Source organism: Podarcis tiliguerta (assembly GCF_965153285.1).
Source record: "Podarcis tiliguerta genome assembly, chromosome: 8".
Classification (NCBI taxonomy): domain Eukaryota; kingdom Metazoa; phylum Chordata; class Lepidosauria; order Squamata; family Lacertidae; genus Podarcis; species Podarcis tiliguerta.
The window spans coordinates 58544853-58571785 of record NC_139541.1 but is presented as its reverse complement, the minus strand read 5'-3'; the positions used below and the strand labels follow the sequence as shown (position 1 = coordinate 58571785).

Sequence of the window (26933 nt, the reverse complement as noted above, 5' to 3'; positions counted from 1 at the left end):
AATGCATTAGTCCCCCTACCTCAGTGGCTCAGATCAACTTGCACCCCACCCCCCAGATAGCTGTTTTTAAGTTTTCTAAAAAGCCAGGGGATCTAGTGATGGAACTCCTGATACCCTGCACAGTCTGGCAATTAGGTTAGCCACTGAAGTTATCACCACATTTCCATATGCAATTCCAAATACCCAAAACATGGACTCATCAAGATCTTGCAGCTAACAGAGCTCTTTGGCTAGAGGCAACCAAAGCTGGCTTCTTAGCCCCCAGAAAGCTGGAAGCTGCCTACTTGTAGACACAACCTGACCTATACATCATAGTTCTCTAGAGCATCCTTTGACAACTTGGTGCCCTTCAGCTGATGGAAGTTATAGTTCAAAAATATGTGGAGGTTGCCAGGTTGGCAACAGAGCTTGAACCTTGCCTACCCTTCAGTTCAAGACTCTCCAGATGTGATGGACTTTCCCCAGACCAAGTTATTACATTTCCCACCCCATGGAAGCATGTCTGCTCTAGAAAGAGGCAGGGCTTTCTCCCATCCAGAAATCCTCACCTCATAGCTCCTCCGGCAGATGAAATCCCACCCATAACCAGAGCAGCAAAGCAGACAGGCAAACATCTGTCTGCACCGATGACACCCTTACCAGTTTCCGGTGACGAGTTGGCATCCCTTGGGCTATCGGGAGGAGGGCAAAACAGGTGGATGGGAGCAAGAGGCAGGAACAGACACAGTTGCCTCTTTGTCTCTTTCTCCCAGGAAACATCAAGGGATGTTTCTTTTCATCCTTGGGCCCACCCCCCTGCTGCAGTGGGCTGAGAGGGTGTCCTGAGAGGGACAGCCAAAGCGAGGGTGGGATGGGCGGAGTGTTCCCTATACAGCGGCCCCTCCCTCCAGCCCCTCACTCTGGATGGGCAATCAAGTCAAGTGTCATTCAATCTCTCCTTCCCCCTGGGGAAAACACACACAGAGAGAGGGAGAGCGAGAAGAGTTAATTAGCTTTTAATTAAAAAAGAACAAGCCCGTCATGGAGCTGGCTGGCTGAGTAAGCCTCTAAGCTGGGGGTAAGGGGGGAGTTTGGATCATGTCTGGGAGCAGAAGGATTTAAACAGAAGGAGCAGGATAAGTTTTGATATGTCCAGGCTGAGGGAGATCCTTAGGCAGGACTTTGACTAGTGCCACAGGCTGTGGAGGGTGGTCTCCAATCTTTGTTGCCCCAAGCTTGGCACCCCCCCTCCATTAACTGGAGCCTTAAATCTCAGGCTTGAGGGCTGCGATTGGCTGTTTCTGCTGAACTAGTTTTCCAGTGTGAGCAGACCCCTGTGATTGGAGAATGCTGGGAAATGGAACACTCAGGCCTGACCAGAGTTTCACATGAAGCAAAACTTTACTGTGGATTTAGCCACCTTCAGATGTTTTGGACTGCAATTCCCATCACCCCTGCCAGCAGGATGGGAATTGTAGTCCAAAACAGCCAGAGGGCATCTGCTTGGGAAAGGTTAGAAGTAGCTCAGTCAGTAGAGTAGGAAACTCTCAATCTCAGAGTCATGGATTTGAGCCCCACATTGGGTGAAAGATTATTGCATTGCATGGCGTTGGACTAGACGACCCTTGTGGTCCTTTCCAACTGTGATATATGCATACAGTGGTACCTCGGGTTAAGTACTTAATTCGTTCTGGAGGTCCGTACTTAACCTGAAACTGTTCTTAACCTGAAGCACCATTTTAGCTAATGGGGCCTCCTGCTGCCGCCGCGCTGCCGGAGCACAATTTCTGTTCTCATCCCGAAGCAAAGTTCTTAACCTGAAGCACTATTTCTGGGTTAGTGGAGTGTGTAACTTGAAGCATATGTAACCTGAAGCGTATGTAACCTGAGGCACCACTGTACAAACAAGGCTTGAGTAACTTGTGCCTCACTGAAACAAAAGCAACCTACTAACCAAATCTTTGAATTTCCTTCTCCATGAATGGGGATGTTTACTGCATCCAGTTGGGAAAGATAATGTTGTGTGGGAAACTGGTAAGAACACTTCTAAGAACTTTGTCTGGCGGGGAATGAAGACATTATTTTCATGACAAGCTTTCCCAGCTGGATGAATAGGCCTCTGCCAGCAGTGTCCATTTCATATTGTTTTAAAAATGCATATTCTGTTGCTTTCTGTGCTGTTCCTAATTGGGTTTTTTAAAGTTGTTTTTATTGCTCAGAGCAGACCTATTGAAATTAATGAACGTGACTAAGTTAGACTATCAAGGCAATGTACTAAATATAATGGGTTATATCCAACTAAGTTTCACTCATTTTTGTACATTGCCTTGATATAACTGTCTATCTGGAAGGCAATTAATAAATATCTATAACAACAATAATAACTTTTTTAAAATGAAGAACTAGTATGAGAATTTGCTTTCCTCCCTCCTCCCAACCACTGTGTCATGTTTTCAGAACTCTATTGGTTTTTAGGAGGTTTTTGCAGCTGTGGAATGGGGTAGAAATACTGTAGGATAAATAAATAAAAATGATGTTTGGTTCAAGCAGAGTAATGCTTGTTGTTGTCAGGATGTGATCTTGAAATATATTGAGAAACGTTGGGCTGTGGTCTTAGCTACTGATAACACAGGGCCCTAGAGACTCAGTAACTCACCAGTCATCTTGCTGTGTTCTCCTCTGTCATATTGAGAGAGCACAGGTTATTTGGTGAATAAGTGGGAGGGGATTTGGAGAAATTCACACTTCTGAAAACAATACATGAATGGAAACACAAATATCCTACGAAATTCATCCTTCTCTGAATTTTGCAATGCAGTTCTCTGGCAGAACAAAATGTGCACAGAAATGCATACTGTATATCAATGGAAATAGCATACAACTACATTATATTAGGGGAATGGATGGCAAAATTATGTATATTACACTAAATTGTATACAAAATGTGTTTATTAGGACTGTGGTTCCCAAACGTCCCCCTGCCCTCCACGGACCACTTGCAAATTGTGAAAGGTCTTGGCAGACTGCTTAATGATTTTTCTGTTGGCTGCAGCATTTGTAACGTGCTGTGATTGTCAATTGCATTTTAATTGCTTCTTTCATTGGACTACTACTCCCACCCACCCCAGCCAACACAACTGTGCTTGCTGGGGCTGATGGGAGATGTAGTCCAACACCATCTAGAGGAAGGCAGGTTGGCAAAGATTGACTGGGACGGTGCAAGACAGTCCACATGGAACACACAGCTTTGTCTTCCCAGCATAGTTGGGGTATTGACCCCACTGTGCACAGCATTTGCCACCTGAGGGGATGATTTCACTCTACCTAAAGGGAAGGGTTGGCCTTGTATCTCAGGCATGAAAAACTGCCTGACTCTGATCGCTTAAGCCAACTGGAGAACGTCTACTTGTGGCATTGCACTCTATAGAATACCATAGGGTGGTGGCCACAAAATGGGGCATTCTCTGCTGTTGACCCTGTTATGTGGAATGCCCTTCCCTCTACCACAGGTGAAGCAGTAGCTACCAGCTGCTTCACACAATGTCTTGAAAATATGTATCTTTTTGCTCAGACATTCCCTAACCCGTAAGATTGGACCCTGAATTATTTGTATGAACCCTCTGAATCACTTCTTTACTTGCTCTTATATGGCTCCATTGGTTTTAGGTTGTATTTTGTTTCACGCATATTGTTTTTATATTGTACACAGTGTACACTGCTTAGAGATTTTTAAAATATTAAGTGGTTTAGGGATGCTTTTAAATAAGTAAATAAATGCATATTTACACAGCTACAGCAGCCACATGCTAGAAGATCATAGAAGCAGCTCCAAAATAGCTGTTTGTGTGTTAGGTAAAAAGGTAAAGGACCTCTGCATGGTTAAGTCCAGTTATAGGCGACTATGGGTTTATGGCACTCATCTTGCTTTCAGGCTGAGGGAGCTGGCGTTTGTGCACAGAGGGCTTTCCAGGTCATGTGGCCAGCATGACTAAACCGGTTCTGGTGCAACGGAACACAGTGACGGAAACCAGAGCATAGGGAAACACCGTTTACCTTCCTGCCGCAGTGGTACCTATTTATCTAGTTGCACTGGCATGCTTTTGAACTGCTAGGTTGGCAGGAGCTGGGAGTGAGCAATGGGAGCTCACCCTGTTGCGGGGATTCGAACCGTCGACCTTCTGATTGGCATGCCCAAGAGGCTCAGTGGTTTAGACCACAGTGCCACCTGCATCCCTGTGTGTGTATTACGTGGTGGGTCTGTGTTCCTAAGGAGGGCTAGTTTCAGGATTTGGCGTCCTCCTGAAGCAGCATGTCACAGAAAGGACTAGATATGCAAATTGAGAGCCCACCCAGGAGTCTTCTGCCAGATGATTGAAGCAAACAAACAAATATAGGGGGAAGGCATGGCTATAGGGATGATGGTGAAAACGGGTTGAAAACTTAGTAGCTGCATGGGGTGCAAATGCTCCTTGTTAATTCACCCCCCAGCTTGGTTTTAATGCATCTATGTGGGCTTTTTGTTCATTCGTTCGGTTGTAAGTCGCTTTGGATTACATTGGGCAAGATAAAGTGACCAACAAATTTAATAAATAGTAATATTAATAATTTCTATTTTTATCCTGTAAGTTACTTTGAGACACTTTGGTTTAAAAAGTGACAAATACATGTCGTCGTTGTCATCATGATGTAACTTGAGTATCCCAGCTCCATGAGGGGATATATGTACATTTTCCAATCACAGTTCCTCAAACAGCAGCTGGGATGAAGAGTCCTGGTTCCTTCCAGCAGCAGTTGTTCATTTATTTTAAAGAAATACCTTTAAATGTTTTATAATAGGAAGCAAACCGGGAGAAAGAAGGGAGGGTGGTGATGCAGCAGCTGCAGCAGCTGCTAGGCTCATTCAAGCCATCTAGCCATCCAGGTGTGTGCTAGGGGAGGGGGGATGCCCTGATGATGCAGGCTGAAGGCCGGCAGGCCAGGGACCTCTGCAAAAGTCTGTGAGGTGCATGTTAAAGAGGAAGACAGGAGGAGGGGGGGGGGATGCAGGAGGAAGCCAGGGACTGAGGCAGGCAGATTGCAAAAGGCAAGCAAACCACAACCCTAGCTGCACAAGGCAGCCTGGTTGGATCTAGGGAAAAGGCAGAGGATAGGGACCGGGCAAGTCTGTCAGTTTCAGGTTCTCCCAGCTTCTCATTTATCTTGTCTTAAATTCTTTACATTTCTTCACCAAGGGGTGTGTGTGTTTTAAAATCATCCTAAAAATTCATTAGCATACCAGTGCAAATTTCTCCTACAATGCACATTTGTAATGCATTTTTTTGCATTAATATACACTGATACACCTTTTGCCTAATAGAACTTTGTGAAACAATTTCCACTAAAATTCGTATATGTTCTTTTCACTAATACATGCATTTTAATCAATGCTTGTACGTATATGTTTATGCACATTACTTGGCTGGAGAACTGCACTGCCAATTTCAGAGGTGTGAGAATTTTGAAGGATGGCTGACTTTTGACTCACATCTTGTTTTGGAAAGTGTGAATTGGGTAAGTTCGCCTTTCAATGCCACCTGAATCAAAGCCCCCCCCCCCCAGGGCAGAGATATGTGTTACAGAGTAAACATGGAGCTCCCAAGCCTGACTTTGCTACTTAATGCCAAGGCCAAGTATGCGGCAGAAGTTAACCCTCTCCCCACCCACAGTTAACCTTTTCCCCACCCACTGAAGTTCCCCTGAAAATGCCTAATTCTAACCTGATCTCCCCTTCCACCAGCCAGTATCTGAGACTGGGAGTAATTCTGGCCAGTGAAGGCTGGTCCATTAGGCTGAGTGGGGTTTGGCTCCAACAACCTCAGCTTGCTCTCAGCCAGCCCTCACCTGCCCATCTTCTTACTTACAACCCTGCTAGCAAACAAATAAGCAAGCAAGCAAATAAAAACTTTATTTACTTGCACAGTCCTAACTGTAAGAGGTTCTGGTTGTTAACAGTTGGATCTAAGCAAGCGTGGGTTTTTGTGGGGGTCATTTTATTTTCTACATTTTATCTGTACAGTGAACTGGGCCTACTGCTTGAACAATATTTCATTTGTATCAAATCATGGAGAGCTGTCTTGAGCTTTGGGAAGAGTCAGGGCAGAGATCGAAATATATGCGAGGCTTCAGAAGCAAGGAATTGGAGTGAGATTCTGGAATCTGGCTGCGTTTTGAGATGGGGTCAGAATCTTGCTTAATTTTCCACCAGGATCAAGCACATCCACCGGTAGTGCGCAGCTGTGCCAAGTCGCATCTCTGTTTCTGTCAGCCTCCTAGCCAAATGAGCGCCAACACTCACTCTGCGCATCCAGCCAGGAAAATGAACAAGAGATCCGAGGAACAAAAGGCAGAAAACTGGGAACTCAGTCCAGGAAATTAGGCAAAATTATTCTCAAGCCCTTGACTAAGAGGAATACTGCTGGGTTAACCACACAATGCACCAGACCTGTCCTTACCTCTTTAGCATTTCAGGAACCTTGGTTCCTAGGGAGGAGGACAACAGATTTACAAGGCCCCTAGGTACAAGAGCACCCACCAAATTCACCTTTCTTAATGCCTCTGGCAAAACCTTTAGACAGGGTCGGCCCTACTAGTAGGCAGAGTGAGGAGATGACCTCAGGCAGCAGAACCAGAGAGTGTGTGTCCAGATGTTGCAGTGGTGCCCAGATGTTGCCCTTTGTGTTGGACATGTTCTGTCCTGTGCCCCCTAAGGCAGCTTACTGCCCTTTGATAGAGAACAAAGAGTCCAGCACCCTAAAGCTCAAGGTGTGGCTAATCGTTCCAAGTCAATGTGCAATTCAGCCATCGACTTCTGTGGAATTCTATGGATTCCAGAGCAAGCTGACCTGACCCACACCTCCTAGAGGAATGCACAGATCAGAATGAAACTATCCTTCGGATGTTGCACCTCTCAGAATTTTGTGATACAGTATTCAGTTCAAGAAACATAGAATCATAGAAGTTGGAAGGGACCCTGAGAGTCAATGCAGGAATCTCAACACACGGTCTCCCATTCAAGTTGAAACCATAGTGGACCCTGCTTAGCTTTGCAAATGCGCTAGCAGTTTTATTGTTGCACCACTATTCAAATGTGTGGAGAAATATATTTTAAGATAAAACATGTTTGAAATGTGAATAGTTAGATAAAATATATTTATATGTGACAAAATAGGCATTTAAATAGACATTTCCATGTAGATTCACTTTTATAACTAGCTGATTAAGGTAGAAACAGGATGGGTTGGACCTGTTTGTTAGGGGGTGCGTAGTTTTTAAACTGTTTTGAGACGTTTTAGTTGTCTTGTTTTAGCACTGGCATGTTTCCCATCCCGGTTTCCTTTGGAGTAAGGGTGGGATATAGTATTAATAATAACAGCAGTAATATCAACAATAATTTAGCTTTGCTTTCTTCTAATATATTAGTGGGCCTGCACTTCAACCTAGGCCAGCCCTCCAGATGCTTGGTTGGGTATACCTGGTTCCCCTCACCCTACATGCTTGGCCCTTAGGAGACTTAGAGAAGAGCCAAAGGGGAGAGGTTTCATGCATCTGCTTCCATAAGCAACTAATTCTGGAGAGATCCTTCAGGCCCCCATGCGTTTTCTCTGGCTGCCTTGTCCCAAGTTGCCCTCCTCATTAGCGTGTGGAGCCCATTGATCAGGCCTGCGCAGAAACCGCCCTCCGAGAGATGAGCAAGGTGGTTCATCTTAATTGTTTGTTTGGGCATTATTAGCAAGAGCAATGCGATGCTCGGATGTCTTCGGACACCTTGGTAAGCTGACGCAGCCAGCGGCTCCTCAGAAACCTCGGGCCTTTTAAAACAGAGAGCCGCCTTTGTGCTGCTTCTTCTTCTTTTTGCAGGCAGAGGCTATTATAGCCCTGACATTTCTCTAATCACCGACATCAAGGTGGAGCTGCAGTGCATCATGGGAATGCAAAGGAGAGCAAAGGGAATAGAGAGCAAGACTGCAAATGGGGGGGGGGGAGCTTTCGGAATCAGCAGGAGGGGAGTCTTAAGCTTGGGGAAGAAACTGTCCAGCGAGAGCCTTTGAAAGTGATCCAGACTGGCCATTCATTGGATAGATGGGCATTTGCCCTTGGAAACAGCGTGGCAGGGAATCCGAAAAGCCCAAGGCTTGCCCCCCCACTTTCCTTTCTTCTTGCAGGCCTGGTCAGTAGGAAGGGGCTTATTCCCTGCATGCTTTTTAATCCATGATCAAACCTACGATGGACTGACTTGCAATCATGGAAGGGGGCTCCTCATATGCTGCTTGGATCAAGGCATCAAGCCCCTTTTAACTGGTACACATCTTGCAGCGCATGAGATGCGCTGTCCCAGTTTTACATGCCTGATCAGCCCATCCCATCAGCCCCAGCCAGCACAGCCAAGGATGCTGGGGACTGTAATCCAAAAACATCCCCATTCCTGATCAAGGTATAGACATCTATATCTCTGTATCTAAGGGGCTCTATGGAATGGAACTGAAGACACAAAGCTTGCTCCTCCTCTACAGCAGCGCAGCCTCTACCCACCTCCTTACCTGAAGATAATGATAGGATCGGTCCTTGGCCTTGGCCTCCTGGAGCATCAAGGCTTTCTCCGGGCCTCCTCCTGAGCTGGGGTAGGCCTCCCGCGCTTGGCTGACGGTCATGGTATGCCAGGAGCTCCGCTTGAGCGTCTGGCCATCGAGGGACATGGACATTCCTGCGCAAGCCAAGCACTTGCCCTCCCCACCTCCGCTCTTCAGACTCTTCAAGGTCAAGTCTCTGAAGGCACTTTCAGGGGTGTCCACGCAGTACTGGGTGGCCTGGTCGATGGCGTGCTGCCTCCCGGACACCATGTAGCTGCTGTCGCTGTCCAGGTTGTCGTCGGAGCTCCACCAGCCCATCATCTTGTTCCGGTGGCGGGAGGAGGAGGAGGAGGAGTCCAGCTTGCGGTCCTTGCTCTTGCTGCGCTTGCCGTGGCGCGACTGGCGGTGGTGGTGGTGAGGGTGGTGGTGGTGGTACCCTCCCTCGCCCCCCCGGCCTTCCATCTTGGTGCCGTTGTACTCGCGCTTGGAGGGGGCCTCCAGGGAGTGAGACTTGGCAAAGAGCTTCTGGACCGAGTGGACGAGGTGGCGGATGCGGCTGGGGCTCTCGCTCCGCGGCTGCTCCGTGCTGCTGGCCCGCTGGTACTGCAGGGTGTGGAAGCCGTCGTGGTGCAGGGGCAGCTGCTTCTCAAACTGGTCGAGGAGGGTGGGGGGCAGCCGGTTGATCTTGCCGGAAGGGTGGGTGGCCGCCATGCACTCGTCGCAGGAGTCGTACTGCTGCGGTGTGTGGTGCATCCTAGGGAAGGTGCTGCTGCTGCTGGCGGCTGAGAGGGGCTCCGTTAGGCTGAGCGGGGCCTCGGCAGAGCCCCGCGATGGGCAGTAGTGGTCCAGGGAACAAGGCTCGCTGGGGCTGAGGAGGTATGGCTGGCGAGACTCCTGGCTATGGTGGATGTATTCCATCGGCTGGTCGCAGGCCTCTGGGACGCAGTGGCAGGGGTGTTCTCGTGACTGGCTGCGCTCCCCATGGTAACTCTTCATGGTGTCATAACCGTGCGCTGCGTGGCCTACTCATCTTGCCATTAGTGGAGTGGCAGCAGACGAACCTACCAAGAGAAATACCAGCAAAAACAGGTAAGGGGAGAGCAGAAGCGGAGTGGTAGAACACATTTCATGCATGCAGAAAATGCCAGGTTCAATCCCTGGTGCTGGGGGGGGGGGGAATCTCTTTCAGAAACCTGGAAAGGTTTTGCCTGCTGGTGGAAACCAGGGCTAGCAGACATGCTCTCCATATGCTCTTGTATTCCACCTCCCGTAGTCCCTGGCCACTGGACATGCTAATAGAATAATAGAATTGTAGAGAGACCATGAGGGTCATTTAGTCCAACCCCCTGCAATACAGGAATCTTTTGTCCAATGTGGAGTTCAAACCCATGACCCTGAGATTATGAGTCTCATGCTGTACTGAGACAAGGAGGTGGTCTCCCATCCAAGTACTAACCAGGCCTGACCCTGCTTAGCTTCAGAGATCAGATGAGTTCAGGAATGTTCAGGGTAGTATAGCCATATACTATATGACTATAGCATGGCTGCTGTTGGAGTGCCACAACATATGGAGGCCACCATGTTGGCATTTAAAGGCTAACATAACTGATTCGCATTTTCTGAAACAACACACATGATTTCCATTTCCCCAGATTTTGGAATACAGTTCTCTAGCCAAGTAATGTACAAAACTGTATATACTTCGATGATGTGCGCCTGGAAATGCATGTGTTAGTGAAAACAACACATGCATTACTAGGAGAAACTGCTTTGCAAATCTGTGTATATTAGGCAAAATTACAGAGAAAAATATGTAGATTAAGATAAATTTGCACTAAAACGTGAGAAACAGAGAGGAACCAAAATTTACTTGCCTATCCCTAGTGTGGGGGCACATATTCAGGCTTTCTTTTTTTAAGAACAGGCATCCAAAAAGCAAAAGCAGGTGAGCCTGAGCAAAGGTTTCCAAATCTGTCTCCTCCTTGGATGATCAGCATCTGAAACAAGATGGAGAGAAGGCAGAGGCCATGGAGCGATTGGAGACCTTGATCCATACCAATCCAACCTGCAGGAACTTCAATCAAGCTCAGCACCACTGGAGAGACCTCCCCACCCCCTTAGCTCTTCGTCAAAACTTTGACTCAAAAGTGACTGCAGCTTGCAACTGGAACCAGATTTCAAAGAATCAGGGAAGGAAAAGGGGCAAAAAACCCTGAGCTGATCGCACACTTCTCAATTTCAAGCAGGAGAATTGAGTGGTGAAGCTTTTCCTGCAGGTTGGGAAGAAGTACGTTTGAATCTTCACCCACCATAACAAAACGAAGCAACCCACCACCAACCTGGGGTGGGCAAATCTGTCACTTTTCAGGTTCTCTCAGTTTCCCAACCTTCAGTTCTCCACATTTCCATCTCAGTTTTAATTTTAAAAAGTTCTCATGAAAATTCACAAGCATTTTGGGATGAATTTCTCCTTATATAGGTATGTACAATTTTGCCAAATATATACATTTTTGCAAAGCCATTACCCCAAATATACAATATATAAATCAATACACGATTGTGTATATTGTTTTTTACTTACATATGCATGTCAATGCAAACTTTACACCACTATGTGCATTTTTTTTGTACACATTACTTGGCTGGAGAACTGCATTGCAAATACAGCGAACAGCAAATTTTGAAGATGGCTGTTTCAGTCCTCATATTGTTTTGGAAAATGCAGATGGTGTGGGTTCAACTTTAAATGCAAACTGCATCAGATTTCTCCCCCATCCTCTGTACATATAGATAAATACACTTTGGATTGTGCTAGGCTCCATCTGGCAAACTGTTTGCATGGGGAGAATCCGGTGGATGATGGGTGGAGCCAGCTGGTCTAGGGCAAAGGCTGAGTGGGATGTGGGAGAATGAGGATGGAGCATTGATGTGCTGGGGGTGGAATCTAGCAGGCTGTGGGTAGAACCTGGTGTATTCAGGGTAGAGTCTGATATAGTGCTGTCAGGTGTAGTATGGCTGGAATATAGCTGGTTTGTTTATTCATCATTTAAAAGAAATTCTAAGCTGCTTAATATTTTAAAAACCTCTAAGCAGTGCACAACATTGAAACAATAAACAATATCATGAAAACAAAAATGCAGCCTGAAATCAGCAAAGCAGTAAATCAAGATGCGCTACATCCAGAGCATTCCCCTGATCCACCAAGCCCGTAACTCTATCAGAAAAGGAAATAAGATTAGTCTGGCATGACTTGTTTTTGAGACACCCATGCTGCAAGGTAGGTCTGGGAGAGACCCTTGTCTGAAATTCTACAGAACCACTGTTAGTGTAGAAACCACTGAACTAGATGGACCAATGGTTTCATTCAGCCTAGGATTCAATTGCCAGCTTATATCCTACCTTTCTTCCAAGGAGTCCTTGCTCTCACTTCCTTTCCCTCATATTTTATCCTCACAACAACCCTGTGAAGTAGGCCAGGCTGAGGGTCTGTGAATGGCCCAAGGTCACCCAGTGAGCTTCATGCCTAACAGGGGATTTGAACCCTGGTCTCCCACATCCTAGCCTGACACTTTAACCACTACACCATACTGGCTCTTGAGTGTCGGCAACCCTAAAGAAGAAGCTGGTAAGTCTGGATGCAAAAGCTGGTCGCTCTAGTCTTGAAAAGGAGATATCTGTGTACCTTCCCATTCCAGGACAAAACATTATGGCAGGAGTTGAGAAGCCCCTGTGGATAGTTTTTCATGTTATCACTCCCCCTGCCCCCCCCTTTTTAAAGTGGATTCATTTTTAGCTATTCATAAAAAATGCAAGGGTGGACGGATAGATGAATGAATGTAAGGGGGGGGGGAGAGGAGGCCAAAGGAAAAGAAAAGCAGAGGGGAGAGAGAAAAGGCACAAGGTCACTCCATTCTTGGAGCAGATTTATGGGGGCGCCATGCAGCCAGGCTCCTGCAAGCCACAAATCACACTTCAATTATTCATAAATATAAAACTGCAGCATTAAAAAGCGGGAGGGGAAGCAACTGCGGCAAGAGGCATCCTCAAACCTGCATGACGGCTGCCTTGTCAGTTCAGCTGGGATGCCAGGGAACTTGTCAGGCAAAGGCAAAGCACTCAGGCCACCCACAAAAAAGCTCCACATCTTCAAAAATGTGCAGAGGGGACCGCGACATTTCAAGCTGGGAGGATGTTTCTCTGTCACCATTGCCCTGAAGTGTCTTGGCAAGGCGCTGGGAGCAAATGTGAAGCGTAATGCACACATGCCGGGGTCTTATTGGGACCCTGAACTTAGCCACAGTTCTGGGCGACGAAATAGATCTTTCTTCAGCTTCCACCTGAGCTTTGCTGGATGGCTGCCTTTTTAAGGTTGTTTGAATCACTGAATACAAATGGAGGAGTGAAATAATTCCCTTCATTGGCTACAAGTCTAGAGCAGGAGTCCCTCCCCCCAGCACAGGGGCTGAATGTGGCCCCCAGGCCTCTTTCTTTTGGCCCATGGCACTCTCTGCAAGCCACACCCCTCATCTGCCCTGCTCCATGCCCTTCCTGAGTGCTTTTGTCTGGCTGGGATGTGTCCCTGAACTGTGACAATGACTCTTGCTTGCCTGGGTGGAGAAACGTGTGTGTAGAACCATAAGAATACAAGGAGAGCCTGCTGGAAGAGGCCAATGGCCCACCTTGTCCAGCATCCTGTTCTCACAACAGCCAACCAGATGCTTTTGGCTTCCAGCAACTGGTATTCAGAAGAATTATTGCCCCTGACTGTGGAGGCAGAGCAGAGTCATTATGGCTAGAAGCCTCTGACTTTAGTGCTGCTGGATTAAAGAAGTAGGGAGAAATTCAGCTCAGTTCACCTTTAAATATGAATCTACCTAATTGGTGCTGTGGGTGGCGCTGTGGGTTAAACCACAGAGCCTAGGACTTGCCGATCAGAAGGTTGGTGGTTTGAATACCCGCGATGGGGTGAGCTCCTGTTGCTCGGTCCCTGCTCCTGCCAACCTAGCAGTTCGAAAGCACCTAAAAGTGCGAGTAGATAAATAGGTACCACTCCAGGGGGAAGGTAAACGGCGTTTCTGTGCGCTGCTCTGGTTCGCCAGAAGCGGCTTAGTCATGCTGGCCACATGACCCGGAAGCTGTATGCCGGCTCCCTTGGCCAATAAAGCGAGATGAGCGCCACAACCCCAGAGTCAGTCACGACTGGACCTAATGGTCAGGGGTCCCTTTACTTTTACCATACCTAATTCACATTTCCTGAAACAATATGCAAATCGAAGCATATTTGTCTTTTGAAAACTGTGCTTCTCCTAATTTTATAATGCAGCCAAGTAATGTGCACAAACATGTATATATTAGGTAAATTGTTTATAAAATTGCATATATTTATGAAAACAGAGTACAAAGATGCTTTATACTGGAGAAAGTTGCTTTGCAAAAATGTGTAGATTCAGGAGAAATCCACATTAAAACGCTAATGAACTTTTGGGAAAACTTTTTCTGAAAAAGAATTTGCAAATTGATGTGGAGAACTGATGTGGAGATGGGAAAAATGAGAAGCGGAGATAAACCAGAGCCATTGGACTCTTCCACCATTAGCCTTCAGTACCTTTCAGTACCAAGAGTTGCATCAGTTACTCTGCCCTCTTGTGGCTCTAGTCATGCCACCACTGGCTCCCATCCCTGGAAGCCTTCTTCAAAGAATCCTGGGAACTGTAGCTTGTTAAGGGTGCTGAGCATTGTTAGGAAAGACCCTTATTCCCCTAATGTAGCCTTGGTCCCTATGTCTACTCATGCAACGCTATTAAGGACCTCAAAACACCCACAGCATCAGGGGTTCATCTACCTGCTCAACTTCCAGCATGAGCTATAAACCCCCATCTACCTGTGTAGCTGCTTTGCATTCTGCATAGGCCAAACTGGCTAATTCCTACTGCAAAACAATTAAAAATAAAATAAAATGGGCATGAATCTGACATTGGAAATGGCATTAGGGAAAAGCCAGTGAGGGAATATCTCGGGCTCCCAGGATATTCTGCAACTGATCTTAAGGTGGCTATTGAACAAAAGAATTTCAAATGGAGACTGCAACAGGGAACTGCCAAATTATAACCAGAAGATTCAAATCTGCATCTTAAATCAAGATAATGCTTTTTTTTAAAAGCACATGGTGTGTGTCAGTTAGGTTGCCAATGCTAGAATTTCCAGAGTGGTGCCATGTTAGCCTTCAATCCTAACCTTTATATCTCAGTAGACATGGTTAGATTTGTGTTGTTAGTCTCTTGTAACAAAATCAACAAAGCGTCTTGTGATACCTCAAAGATTAACAAATGCCAGGACTTGGTTATTACCAAGGCAGCCCTGCTAATTGCTGTTGTAGCTATTTGCTTTTGTGTAATTATCTGTCCTTTTTTATTCCCTCTGACCTTCCTCTACACACACACATCCTTGGGTTCCTCTCTCTCTCTCTCCATTCATTCATTAATTCATTCACTCAAAGACATTTTACTCCACACATCAGTTCCTAGTGTGGCTCCCAAATCAATATCAACAGAACAGTCTCTTCCCACAGGTTTATAATCTACAAAGACATGATACAAAAGGAAAAGGGACTGGGAGGGCGAAGGGAAAAGATAACTTTGACACTATTTCTTAGTAATAATTTGGGATTGTTTCATGCATCTAATGAAGTGGAAACTGGTCCATTAATGTTTATACCAGGGGTGGAGGGCCCTGGTGCCCTTCTGAGGTTGTTGGATTCCAGCTCCCATAATCTCAAGACAGGATGACCAATGGACCTGTAATGGTTCTAGGGGTTGCTCCTGCGTACATCGGCGCCACACCTGGGTGGGTTGCCTGAGTGAACCCTTTCTGTCTGGACAGCCACTCGCCCGTGGCTGTCTCAATCACTGGCAGAATCCATCAGTGGGCGTTTCTTGAACTTCTTCCAGCATAAAAGTTCTTTGACGCCTAGTCGCCGCCTACTCTCCCTGCGCAGAAGCCTTCTGTGCAGGGAGGGTGTGGGCATCGGAGGACCCGTGCTCTCCCCGCTGGTCCCCGGTGAGGAGTCTTGGAGCCACCTCGCTGATTCCCCCATCTGCCCCCCTCCTCCACTGGTGCTACGCTGATTTCCTTCCCCAGAAGATGTGCTGCTTCTCTACCTCCCGGGACGCTCTCCGGAATCCCTCTGGAGCCCTCCCTCTCCTTCTGGCTCCGATGGCAGTTCCTTGACAGGTCCTTTAAGATAGATACCTTACAGCAGGGGAGGCAAAAGCCAGGCCCTCCAGTATTCTGTGGTCTGGGGAAAAAGAAGGTGGGCAGAGACACTGCATGATAGAACTCTATAGTTCTGTAGAGTGGGGGAGAATAAGAAAGTAGGCAAACGTTGAGACTGTATGAGGTGGCCAAACAATGTTATTTGAAACTTAATGTTGCTGACCATGAGCAGAGTCTGGGACTTCCTGGAGGGATAACAACCTCACTAGGTCACCTCTAATATCCCAAAGCAGACTTCCGTAGAAGGTACCTTGGCTGCTAAAATTGGCAGGACCTCTCAGAAGGAGAAAGCAAACTGTGATGGAACAGTTTTATTCTGTTTTTAGTCCTCTGTTGGGATCCACCCAGAGTGGCTGGGGAAACCCAGCCAGATGGGTGGGGTATAATTATTATTATTATTATTATTATTATTATTATTATTATTATTATTATTATTATTCGGTGCTCCAGAGTTCCTTGCAGCTGTGCATAGAACATTAATCCACTAACATTTCTTCACAGCCCTTTCTGGGTGGAGCATCTGCTGCAAATACTCTATGTTGTATTCATTCACTCTGCACTAATGCTAAAGCAAAAGAGAATAGTTGCGCTCGTGGTTGAAGATCTATAAATGCAACTGTACTATCCTATGTAATCAGCAGTTCAAATTATATCTCAGCAGCTGCGGTGTGTGAAACAGCAGGCTGCGTGCTGCAATGCGCTTTAGTGTTCCAGTGCATGGATGTGCACTAGGGATTCATCTGCACCAGGGGTTGCCAAGGGATGCCCTCCAGAGGTTGTTGGACTACAGTGCCCATCTCCTCCAGCCAGCATAGCCAGTGCTCAAAGGATGATGGGAGCTGGAGTCCAGCGACATTTGAAGGGCACCACCTGGGCTACCTGATTTATGCAACCCTCCCCCCCCATTCAGAAATTTAACTTCCAGGGTTTCCAGCGAGGGAGGTGAATGCTGACTCATGGCTACCATAGTCATTCAAGCAATCTCAATTTTCATTAGTTAGTTTGCTCAAAAAGCAAACTTTGGGATGAAATTGGGACCATGTTTTACCAGAGGAAAAACCTTTTCTGTCTGTCCCCCCATCAGCAGAGGGGCCCTTCTGAGCCATGTTTCCAGAGGACACCCCAAAAGCTGGAGCCAACCTCATGGGTTGCATTTTCCACGTCGTCTATGTGCAAAGCAGTATGCAAGGGATTTGTTATAACCTCATTAGGACCCTTCAGAAAGCTTCCTTCCAAGGAGGAAATGACTTCGTTCCGTGCGTAGCTTGACTAATTAACAGGCATCATTAGCAATCTTGTTAGCACATTAAGCAGGGGCGCCATAGGCTACCTGGCACTGCTATTGCAACCGGAAAGGTAAATTGTACCAGGGAAAAGGTATTGGCGGAATTATGCCTTCTTGGGCTTACAGAAGAAGCAACGGTGGCGTTAGGAAAAGAATCGAAAGGCAAGTGGCAATACTAGGGCTGCAAGCTCACCCTACATAATACACACCTTAGCATTCCTATCAGGGGTGGGGAGCCTTAGGCCTGGGGGCCAAATGTGGCCCTGCAGACTTCTCAATCTGGCCCTCAGACTCCTTCCCCTTCCCACACCTCTCACTCCCAAGGCCTGGCTTCACACCCTCCTGGAATGTCTTTGCTTGTAACTCTGATAACGCCTCTTGCTTTATTGGGTGGCATATCAAGAGGGAGGTGTGAGCTTGTGTAGAAATTAGCCTACTGTACAAAGTAAAATTTGCATTTATGGCCCCACCCTCTTTTGCCTCTGGCCCCGCCCACTCCTGGGATGTGGCCTTCCGAAGGTTGCCCATAAGGGATTGCAGCTCTCAGACAGAGAAAGGTTCCCCACTCCTGATTCATATTGTGCTTCTGAATGGTCAAAGTACTTCTCGTATGTTATTTTGTACTCCTTACAAGAAGAAGAAGAAGAAGAAGAAGAAGAAGAGGAGGAGGAGTTTGGATTTGATATCCTGCTTTATCGCTACCCGAAGGAGTCTCAAAGCGGCTAACATTCTCCTTTCCCTTCCTCCCCCACAACAAACACTCTGTGAGGTGAGTGGGGCTGAGAGACTTCAAAGAAGTGTGACTGGCCCAAGGTCACCCAGCAGCTGCATGTGGAGGAGTGGAGACGCGAACCCGGTTCCCCAGGTTACGTGACTACCGCTCTTAACCACTACACCACACTGGCTCTCTGACTGCAAAATTTATTGCTGGCATCTGTCTGTCTTTGGGAGGCAATGGAGGACTGTGTCTTTGAGGGTAAGGTCACACTGTTGGAAGGTTGCAGCGCCTGCTGTGGCTGTGGAGACTGATATGGGAGAGACATGCTTTGCTGTAGCTGGGGCAGATGAAGGTGGAAGCCATGTCTGGTCCTGGAAAAGGCAGATCTGACCATGGTGACCCATGCTTTCATTACAACCTGACTGGATTACTGCAACACACTCCATGTGAGGCTACCTAGAAACTACAACTCTCCAGAATCCAGTGGTTATAGATTCTTGAACAGAGCCAGTTATCTAGAATATGAGCATCTCTTGCATTGGCTTCTGAGTCATTTCTGGGGCCCATTCAAAGTGACGCTCATGGCCTTTGAAGTCTAATGTGATACTTAAAGGATGGCCTTAGGAAGCTGCCTTGTATCATCCAAGTCAGAACATTGGTTTATCTAGCTCAGCACTGCCTACCCTAGGGGCTAGCTAAAATGGCACTTCAGGGTGTTGTTGGAGTGTAATTGGGATGGAAAAGGAACCTGCAGAACTCAGATCTCAAAGTGGATTCACTTGATTTGATCTGAGCAGATAGTGGCCTGAATCGAATCATAAGGCTCCATTAGTCTTCTGTAGAATCTGCAGTCCTAAGGATCCCATTAAAAGGTATGAGCTGTAACTCAGTAGTAAAACATCTGCATTGCATGCAGAAGGTCCCAGGTTCAATCCTTTGGTGTTTTGGGGTAAGGAATGTCCCCTGCTGGAAACCATGGAGAGTTGCTGCGTGTCAGTGTAGACAATACTGAGCTAGATGGACCTCCCTATGGGAGCACAGCTCTGATGCTGTTTTCGGGACAGCAGCGATGATGCTATATGCTGGAGTGCCAGGGTAAGTGATGGCATGCTATTGGGCGTGGTAAGTGATTGGGTTGAACATGAGGCTTTCAAGCTGGTTTGTGACATGTTAGTATTGAAGAAGACAGAGGATGAGGACAATCACCAAGGAAAGGTTGAATACTAAGAGCTAAACAGACAAATGGTCTGACTAAATCTAAAGCAGCTTTCTTTGTTCCTATGGCAGGCATAGGCAAACTCGGCCCTCCAGATGTTTTGGGACTACAGTTCCCATCATCCCTGACCACTGGTCCTGTTAGCTAGGGATGATGAGAGTGGTAGTCCCAATACATCTGTAGTGCTGAGTTTGCCTATGCCTGCCCTATGGTATCAAACCCAGGATGTTCTGCATGCAAAGCATATGTTTTATTACTGAGCTTTGGCCATATTCTCACCTATGACTCTATGTATTAAGATTGTCGACTGATGCAAACTGTGCAAAACGTCAGCCTCTGCAGGTGGGGCATAGGACCTTTTCGCTGGCTGCACTTACACTTTGGCACTCTATAAAGGCCTTTCTTTCTTTAGACAGGAATTTGGCCTGGCCTGCTGTTAATTTTAGCTCCCTCTGGCACATGAATCCTTGGTTTTAAGCTATTTTGCCAGCTGTCTTTTGTCATCTTCTTTTGCTGTTATTGCTAAGATGTCCTTTATAGTCTTTTTATTGCTTCTTGTGAGCCACCTTGGACATTTTATGGGGAAGACAGGATATAAATATTTTTAAAGAGGCTGCAACAAGGATAGCCAATGTGGTGCCCTCCAGAAATTGTTGAGTAACAACTCCCATCAGCTGCAACCAACATAGCCAGTGGTCAGCGTTGATGGTATTTGAAGTCCAACAACAACTGGAAGGCACCATGTTGGGTATTCTTAGGTGAAAAGATGATGGTCCGTTGAGAGCAAGTCTTGCTCCAGTCCAAAGGAGCGTGATGAAGTCCACTTAAAGCAATCTGGAGTCCATTCCTGATCGTTCCTATGGAGCACCACCCTTATCTTCCCCACACCTGACAGCATGTATGATGTCGGGTGTGGGGCATGTGCTTCCCCTCCATGGACTCATGAGCCATGTTTGACCTGTGGGTCAGAGGTTCCCCATCCCTGATGTAAGGAATGCACTCTGCCACAGAGCTATAGTCCTCCCTGAGTTCATCGGCCACTGACTTCTCAAGTGACAGCTTTCTCATGTGATTGAGTCACTAGATATTAATCAGTACAGGCAGAAATTCCACCTCATTTGTCTGCCATTATATCTTGCCAAATATTGAAATCTGATATTGTATGATGTCAAATAAAGATGGGAAATCTTCAGCAGCTATCTGGAGAATAATGGGGTGAGGGAAGAAATTTGCTTTTGTTTGCATTTTAATTTGAAACCACCTAATTAGGACTTCTCACAATATGCAAACTGAAACACAGCTATCCTTCAAAATTCATACTTCTTCAAACTTTGTAATGCAGTTCTCTACTTGAAAAGTGTGCATGAAAATGCATATATTAGTGAAAAATAACACACAAGATTACATACCACAATGCATTATATTGGGGAAATTGCTTGCAAAAATGTGTTTATTAATCAAAATTGCATACAGAAATGTGTTTATTAGGAGAAATTATCACTGAAGTGCTGATGAATTTCCATGAGGATTAAAAAGGGGAAAAAACAATTGCTGAGGAAATGCAGAGAACTGAATTTAAGTTTGAAAAAAAAAAAAGATATATGGAGAAAACCAAAATGAACAGATTCATCTGTTCCTACTTGGGCATTTTTAGAGGAGAATGCTTTGGAGAAAATACTTTTCAGCTGCTCTGTTGAATGTATACACCTGGGCTGCAGTTTAGTTGTTGTGTTCCTGTCCTCCTTTGACCAAGAAGAATTTCAGAAGCTGTTTCTCTGCATGACAAGCCCCTACTCCATTTACAGGAGACACACAGAGGTTCAGGGTTCCTTGTAAGGGAACAAGCTCCCCAGCTCCCAGACTAGATGAAGGATAAATTGCCTCTTGCCAGGAGGCTGCAGTGCTGGACGCCCGCAGATTGAAAATTGGTAGCTTTTCTTTGCCATCTCTGATCCCTGGCAATGTCAGGGTTTGCAATGCACTTGAAATAACAGAGCTGCAGGGAACCGCATTACAGGATGGAACCATTAGTCAGATGGCCCAAGGCTTTGGAATACCCTTAAGAAGAAGAAGTCCCTTTAAATAAGCATCCAGTTTGCAAGCTTCTCTTCACCTCTCCAGGTTTATATTTTAATGGGACTGTTTTATTGTGCATTTTAATTATGGATGTTTACATTTTAATGTTTGTGTAATTGTTTTTTTAAAAAACCAACTATTTAGAAGCCTTAGAAGCCTTGTTATGGCATTAAGTGGCATGTACACCATAAATTTAAACCAACATGATACTGCTTTGAATACACAGTTTACCCCAAAGAATCCTGGGAAGTGTAGTTTGTCAAGGGTGCTAAGAATTGTAAGGAGACCCCCTATTCCTCTCCCAGAACTCCAATTCCCAGAGACCCTTGCAAAGATGGATTGATCGTTAAACCCATCTGGGAACTGTAGCTCTGGGAGGGGAATAGGGTGTCTCCTAACAATTCTCAGCACTCTTAACAAACTATAGCTCCCAGAGTACTTTGGAGAAAGCTGTGACTGTTTGAAGTGATATCATACCACTTGAAATGCATGGTGTGAATGTGGTCTAAATTAAGTACTACTAAAAGTAGTAGTGATATAAAATAAATAACAGCATGCACATGCACCCCCCACCTAACTTGGTGGAACAGCTTTAAATATTGCAACCACTACAGCAAAAAATATATTAAAAAGTTAAGGGAGGGGGGTCGGAAAAAAAGAAAAGAAAGAAAATCAGAAAGTCACAACAGCCAACCAAGCCTGTCATTATGCAGTGAGCCAGCTTTTGTGCAGACAAATTAGATGTAATAAACAAAGTCGGGCCTGGGGATTGTGTGGGTGAGGGAGCCTTGCAATTTTCTCATAAAGATGTTGGCGCTGAGCTGTCATCCCCTGACGACCTGAAGTGCAAGGGAGACGCCTATCTGGGCGGCTCAGCACATGAGTGCCAGCTCTGGGATTCAAGGAGCCTTCAGGGCAAAGCCTCCCCTAATTCTCTGCAAACTAAGGACTCTCTTACACCACCAACCGCCTCCTGTGCTCTCTGCCATGCGACGGCAGCTGTGCACTTAGGGCAACAGGGCCTTTGCCACCATAGAGGTCCTAGGCAATGCCTGAACTTGCTGACATCGGGAGCTGACTTTGGGGGGCTCAGGCAGCAAATGGGAAGCAATAAATTTAAGGATGAAGGAAGGCTGGGGGCCAGAAGTAGGGATGGAGCATAATAGCTGAGGTGACCCTGCCATGAGGCAGCAGCAGAGTTCAGACACCATGAAGGTCTACAGCAGGGATAGGGCACTTTTGACTATCCAAACATGGTTGGACACCATCAGCCAGCCTAGCCAATGGTTGGGGCTGATAGTTAAAACTATAGAATTTACTCCCACTAGATGTTGTGATGGCTATCAGCAACTATTAGTCAGTTCTAGCTCCACGTTTGGAAGCAGTATGCCTCTGAATACAGTGGTACCTCGGGTTAAGTACTTAATTCGTTCCGGAGGTCCGTACTTAACCTGAAACTGTTCATAACCTGAAGCACCACTTTAGCTAATGGGGCCTCCTGCTGCTATGGGGCCTCCTCCTATCCTGAAGCAAAGTTCTTAACCCAAAGTACTATTTCTGGCTTCGTGGAGTGTGTAACCTGAAGCGTATGTAACCTGAAGCGTATGTAACCCGAGGTACCACTGTACTATTGATGGGAATCTCAAGAGAGGAAAGTACCATTACACTGCAGGCTTCCCCTTTGGGCCACTGTGAAAACAAGATGGTGGACTAGATGGGCTTTTAGCCTGATGCAAAAGCAAGGCTCTTCTTATGTTCTTAAGCACCACTGCTTCCGGCCTAGTGCAAACTTCATGTGCTCTCCTTATCCCACAATCCCCTTGATTCTTTTTAATGGAGGATGTAAGTGGCCTTCTTTAGCTTCTTACAGTTCCCTTGGATTGAGTTCCCTTGGATATCACCCAACAAAATAAAAACCAGGAGTGTGGAAACTGTGGCCCTCCAGACACTGATCTCAGGGAGGGATTGGTGTGTTAGTTGTGGCACCTAGTCCTCTAATATGCCACAGCCCTGTTACACTGTTCTGGGAGAATATAAGAAAGAAACCACAGTATTCCCAAATGTCAGATTCCCACAGAAGCCTTTCTGTTTTTATTTAGTGCTCCAGTAAAACAATCAATATTTTAAAACCACATGAAAAATTCATTTCCTCCTTAGTGTTGCCAGCAGGATTTCTAACAACCGGGTGAAAAACAAGAAACCGCCTGCACCTTGGAGTTAAGACTTCCCAAAGTAGGGAAGATATTTTCTCTCTTCGACTTGGTAGATCCATCACAGAAAGGCTCCAAAGTTTTGTGTCCTCTTAGGCAAGAGGCCATCAATGAGCTAGAGGAATAGAAGCAAGGCTGTAGCTCAGTAGCAGAACATATAATCTGCATGCAGAAGATTGCAAGTTTGACCCCTGGCATCTTCAGGTAGGACCGGGACAGGCCACTGCCTGAAACCCTGGAGAACTGCTGCCAGTCAGTGCAGGGCTGGGGAACTGGATCCAGCCTCTACAGGGCACTTTTGCCAGGTCACATGGTACCAGGTGATTCAGCTTCAAAGGACCAGGAGTGGATTGCATTCCTATTGCAAGCAGGGCTTGCCTTTGGCACTGGATTTAAATTCAATGCTGAATAGAAGCCTGGCTGGGATTGGGCCCATGCAGGAGCTCTGATCAGAAGCAGTGTCCGGCAGGATTGAACTTTCAGCCCTGCTTTCTGAAGGGGTCTGCTTCACCAGCACATCCCCTCGAGGAACATGCTGGTGAAGCAGCATCCAGTGGGTTCAAACATTAATTAAAACATGCTTGGGATGGGGTGGGGAGGAGACATAGCACCTCCTCCTTCCCCATCCCCTTATCCAACAGCAAGTTCAATTAGTGTTTAGAAGCCCTGATTAAACGTGTGTGTGTGTGTGAAGATGCAGAACCTCCTTTTCCCCCCTCACAACCCACCACCACCACCTCATCCGTCCCGTTTCAAGGTCTATTCTTTATTTTGTGTCTGTTTTAGTCTGGGTTTAGAGACACCGCATATATTTCCTCCCCTTTAAAATGAAAGGACTGAGTGTCCCTTACCCTGCAGGTAGGCTTGTCAGGTGATTATGACGCTGGGGTAGGACAAAGGATGCCAAACACATTAATAAACCTGTCCTGATGGTTGAACAGTCCCTACCATTCCTTCTGTCGAGAATTCCCTCCAGAAAATGATAAAATTGGAGGTCATCTTGGACACAGGACAGCACAGTTTCCTTTCTCTTGAGCTAACTTGTTTAAGAAACTTCATCTGTCTTTGAAACCTTTAAAGCAGGCTGACCTAAATCAGCTTCATAAGAAATTAAAGGATGAATTTATAGAGGCAACATTCTTGTGTACTTAATATATGTCTCTATCTCTCTCTGTGTGTATATATGCATGTATGTATGAATTATATATATTCTATATTCTGCGCCAAGGTTATCAAAATCAACATCTTCAATGCAAATTTCCACATGCTGATCTCTTTGAACAAATGCATCTTTTCAAAGGATTAGGAACTTGGGGTGGGGGCAAAATCAGTGTGAAATAGAAGATGGAAAGTGTATGAAAAAGAGGGGAGTACATGGTTGTGCAGGGGAGACACAGAATAAAATAAAGACAGCTCTCACTGCTCTTCTAGTTCACAAGTAAAGACTATGATCTTATCTAGTGTTCATGGCACCTGGAAAGTTTCTCTCCCAGGAAGGTATATTTTGCCATCATCCAACAAAGATTACCAGTTTAATCTGAAAGACTCCTAGGGTATGTTCCCCAGTTATCATGGTCCTCTTGTCCCTAGTCCATGCAGTGAACATAGCTGGGGTGAGGTGCAAGCACATGCCAAGTTTCATTTGGGAGCTTAGGCATCAGCAACTGCTCAGGCTCAAGCAGAACACATGAAAGATGCAAGTGTTGGATACAGGACCTGAGACAGCTCCAAGTGGAGCGCAGGCTGGGTGCTAACACACAAGCAGGGCGACTAGATGTTGCTTCACCAGTTGCCTGGAGTTGGCTGAGGCTTTGAACAGGATGCAGTTTGATCTGGACCAGGGCTGTGGAAACTTTGGCTCTTCAGATCTTGTTGGGAGCACAGTTCCCCCCAACCACATCCAGCATGTCCAATAGTCATAGATGGTGGAAACTGTAGTCCAGCAGCAACTGGAGGTTGTAGGTTTTCCAAACCTAGCCTGGAAAGCTCAATCCATCACAGGCAGGAAAAGCCTTCTGTATGTAAGCCCAATTGTGTGGGCTCTTGTTTTTGTTTTATTTTTTTTATTTAAAACATTGTTATGCTGCCTTCTACTAAAAAAAGCAACATTCTAGGGTAGTTCACAACAACCTAAAATGCAAATTAAATCAGCACTTTAAAACAACTTTATTTTCATTTGGCATGATTTATATACTGCTTAATTAACCAAAACAAAACACCTCTAAGCAGTTTACAGCACATACAGGAACATTTAAGGCGCTAAACTGAAATATTAGCCATAACACTAGTGAGCCATGAAGAAATGAGTTTTCAGCAAGAATAGGGTATGTTGAATTTTTCAGTTTCAAATTCCAAAAATGAGAGGTGCTAAAAAGTTCTAACATGGCTTGGGAATTCAAAAGATGGTAAAATTACTATAATTTAGTTTTGCCTGGTAAATAAAATGTGTGTAAAATTGCATAGAAATCATTAAAAAGAAATTAATGTTATTTTTATTTACATATTATACATATTTTATATTACCTGACACTTTCAGAAGGCAGAATTTAAATTATTTGGTTTCCTGGGAGCAGTTTATTTGCTGCTTAATCAAACATATACTTACCAAGCTAAATGTTGCCCAGTCACAAAAATAATGGCACATTTGAATCCCTCATACCCCAAAACATATTTTAAAGAACCCTCTCTGAAGAAATTTGCAAAAAATTAAGTTTCACCCCCTAAAATGACAGACCCTAATGATCTAATCTCTTTGCCCTGAAAAGCATCAGACAAATAAAAATATCATTTTAATGAAGCTGTTTCTTTGAACATGTCAGCCTGAAGAACAGTTCTGTGTGACTCACAACCTTGCCCCTGACACTTCAAATGTTAGTTCATTCAAAACCGAGAAGACAATCTAATTGACAATGCACTTCTTGTTTTGTGGCACGTCTCACAGCATAGCTACTTAGGCACCAGGGAAATATAGGCAGCAATAGCTAGCCTGGATTGGTTCCATGCTCTGCCTAGCCAAGTAGCAACAACAGGAACAGCTGCTTCCGAGGAAGATACAATGCAATATGAGACGATTCCTTCCGTTTGTATCTCGGTATGTACCCGAGCCCTGAGGCTACTCGTATTTCAAGATAATAAAGCTTAGTATAACAGATCCCCAAGTGGGACGCTGTTGGAGAAGTCCAGAAAAAAAAGAAGTAATTCTGAATCCAGAGCAGGGAGGGAAAAAGCAGGGAGTCAAGTCAGTTAATGGTTCCAGGCAAGAGGATTTATAAGAAAGAGGAGCTGGAGTTTCTCAGCCAAATGGAACTTGTTAAATGCACAGACCAACAGCAAGATCATCAAGTCTTAATATTGTGCTGTCGAAGGCAGGAATAATTACCACCACTGGGAACCTCACGCCCACATAATGAAGGGCCCAGGATAACATGGTCGAGGATAATTGTCATTACAAATAACTCCCCCCACCCTGTGCTTTTATATTTGCTTATACAGGGAGAAACCAGCACCCCCCCCGCTGCCAAGCTAAGCACCCACTTTGGGTTTGGGGCATTATGGGTGGGTGGTGCCAAAT

At 45.7% G+C, this 26933-nt stretch overlaps 1 protein-coding gene across 3 annotated transcripts in view; it reads right to left on the bottom strand.

The window, feature by feature from the left end:
- Window positions 1-26933, bottom strand: part of DLGAP3 (DLG associated protein 3) — a 184615-nt gene that overhangs the window by 25387 nt on the left and 132295 nt on the right. For 2 of the 3 annotated variants that reach the window (XM_083453267.1, XM_083453269.1), the window contains exons 3-4: window positions 10460-10582; window positions 8556-9646 (exon numbers count right to left, since the gene is read on the bottom strand). In XM_083453267.1, the coding sequence (XP_083309393.1) occupies window positions 8556-9581 (1026 nt within the window). In that variant the 5' untranslated portion in view covers window positions 9582-9646; window positions 10460-10582. The remainder of the gene's footprint in view (window positions 1-8555; window positions 9647-10459; window positions 10583-26933) is intronic. The other variant, XM_083453268.1, reaches the window with a different exon arrangement.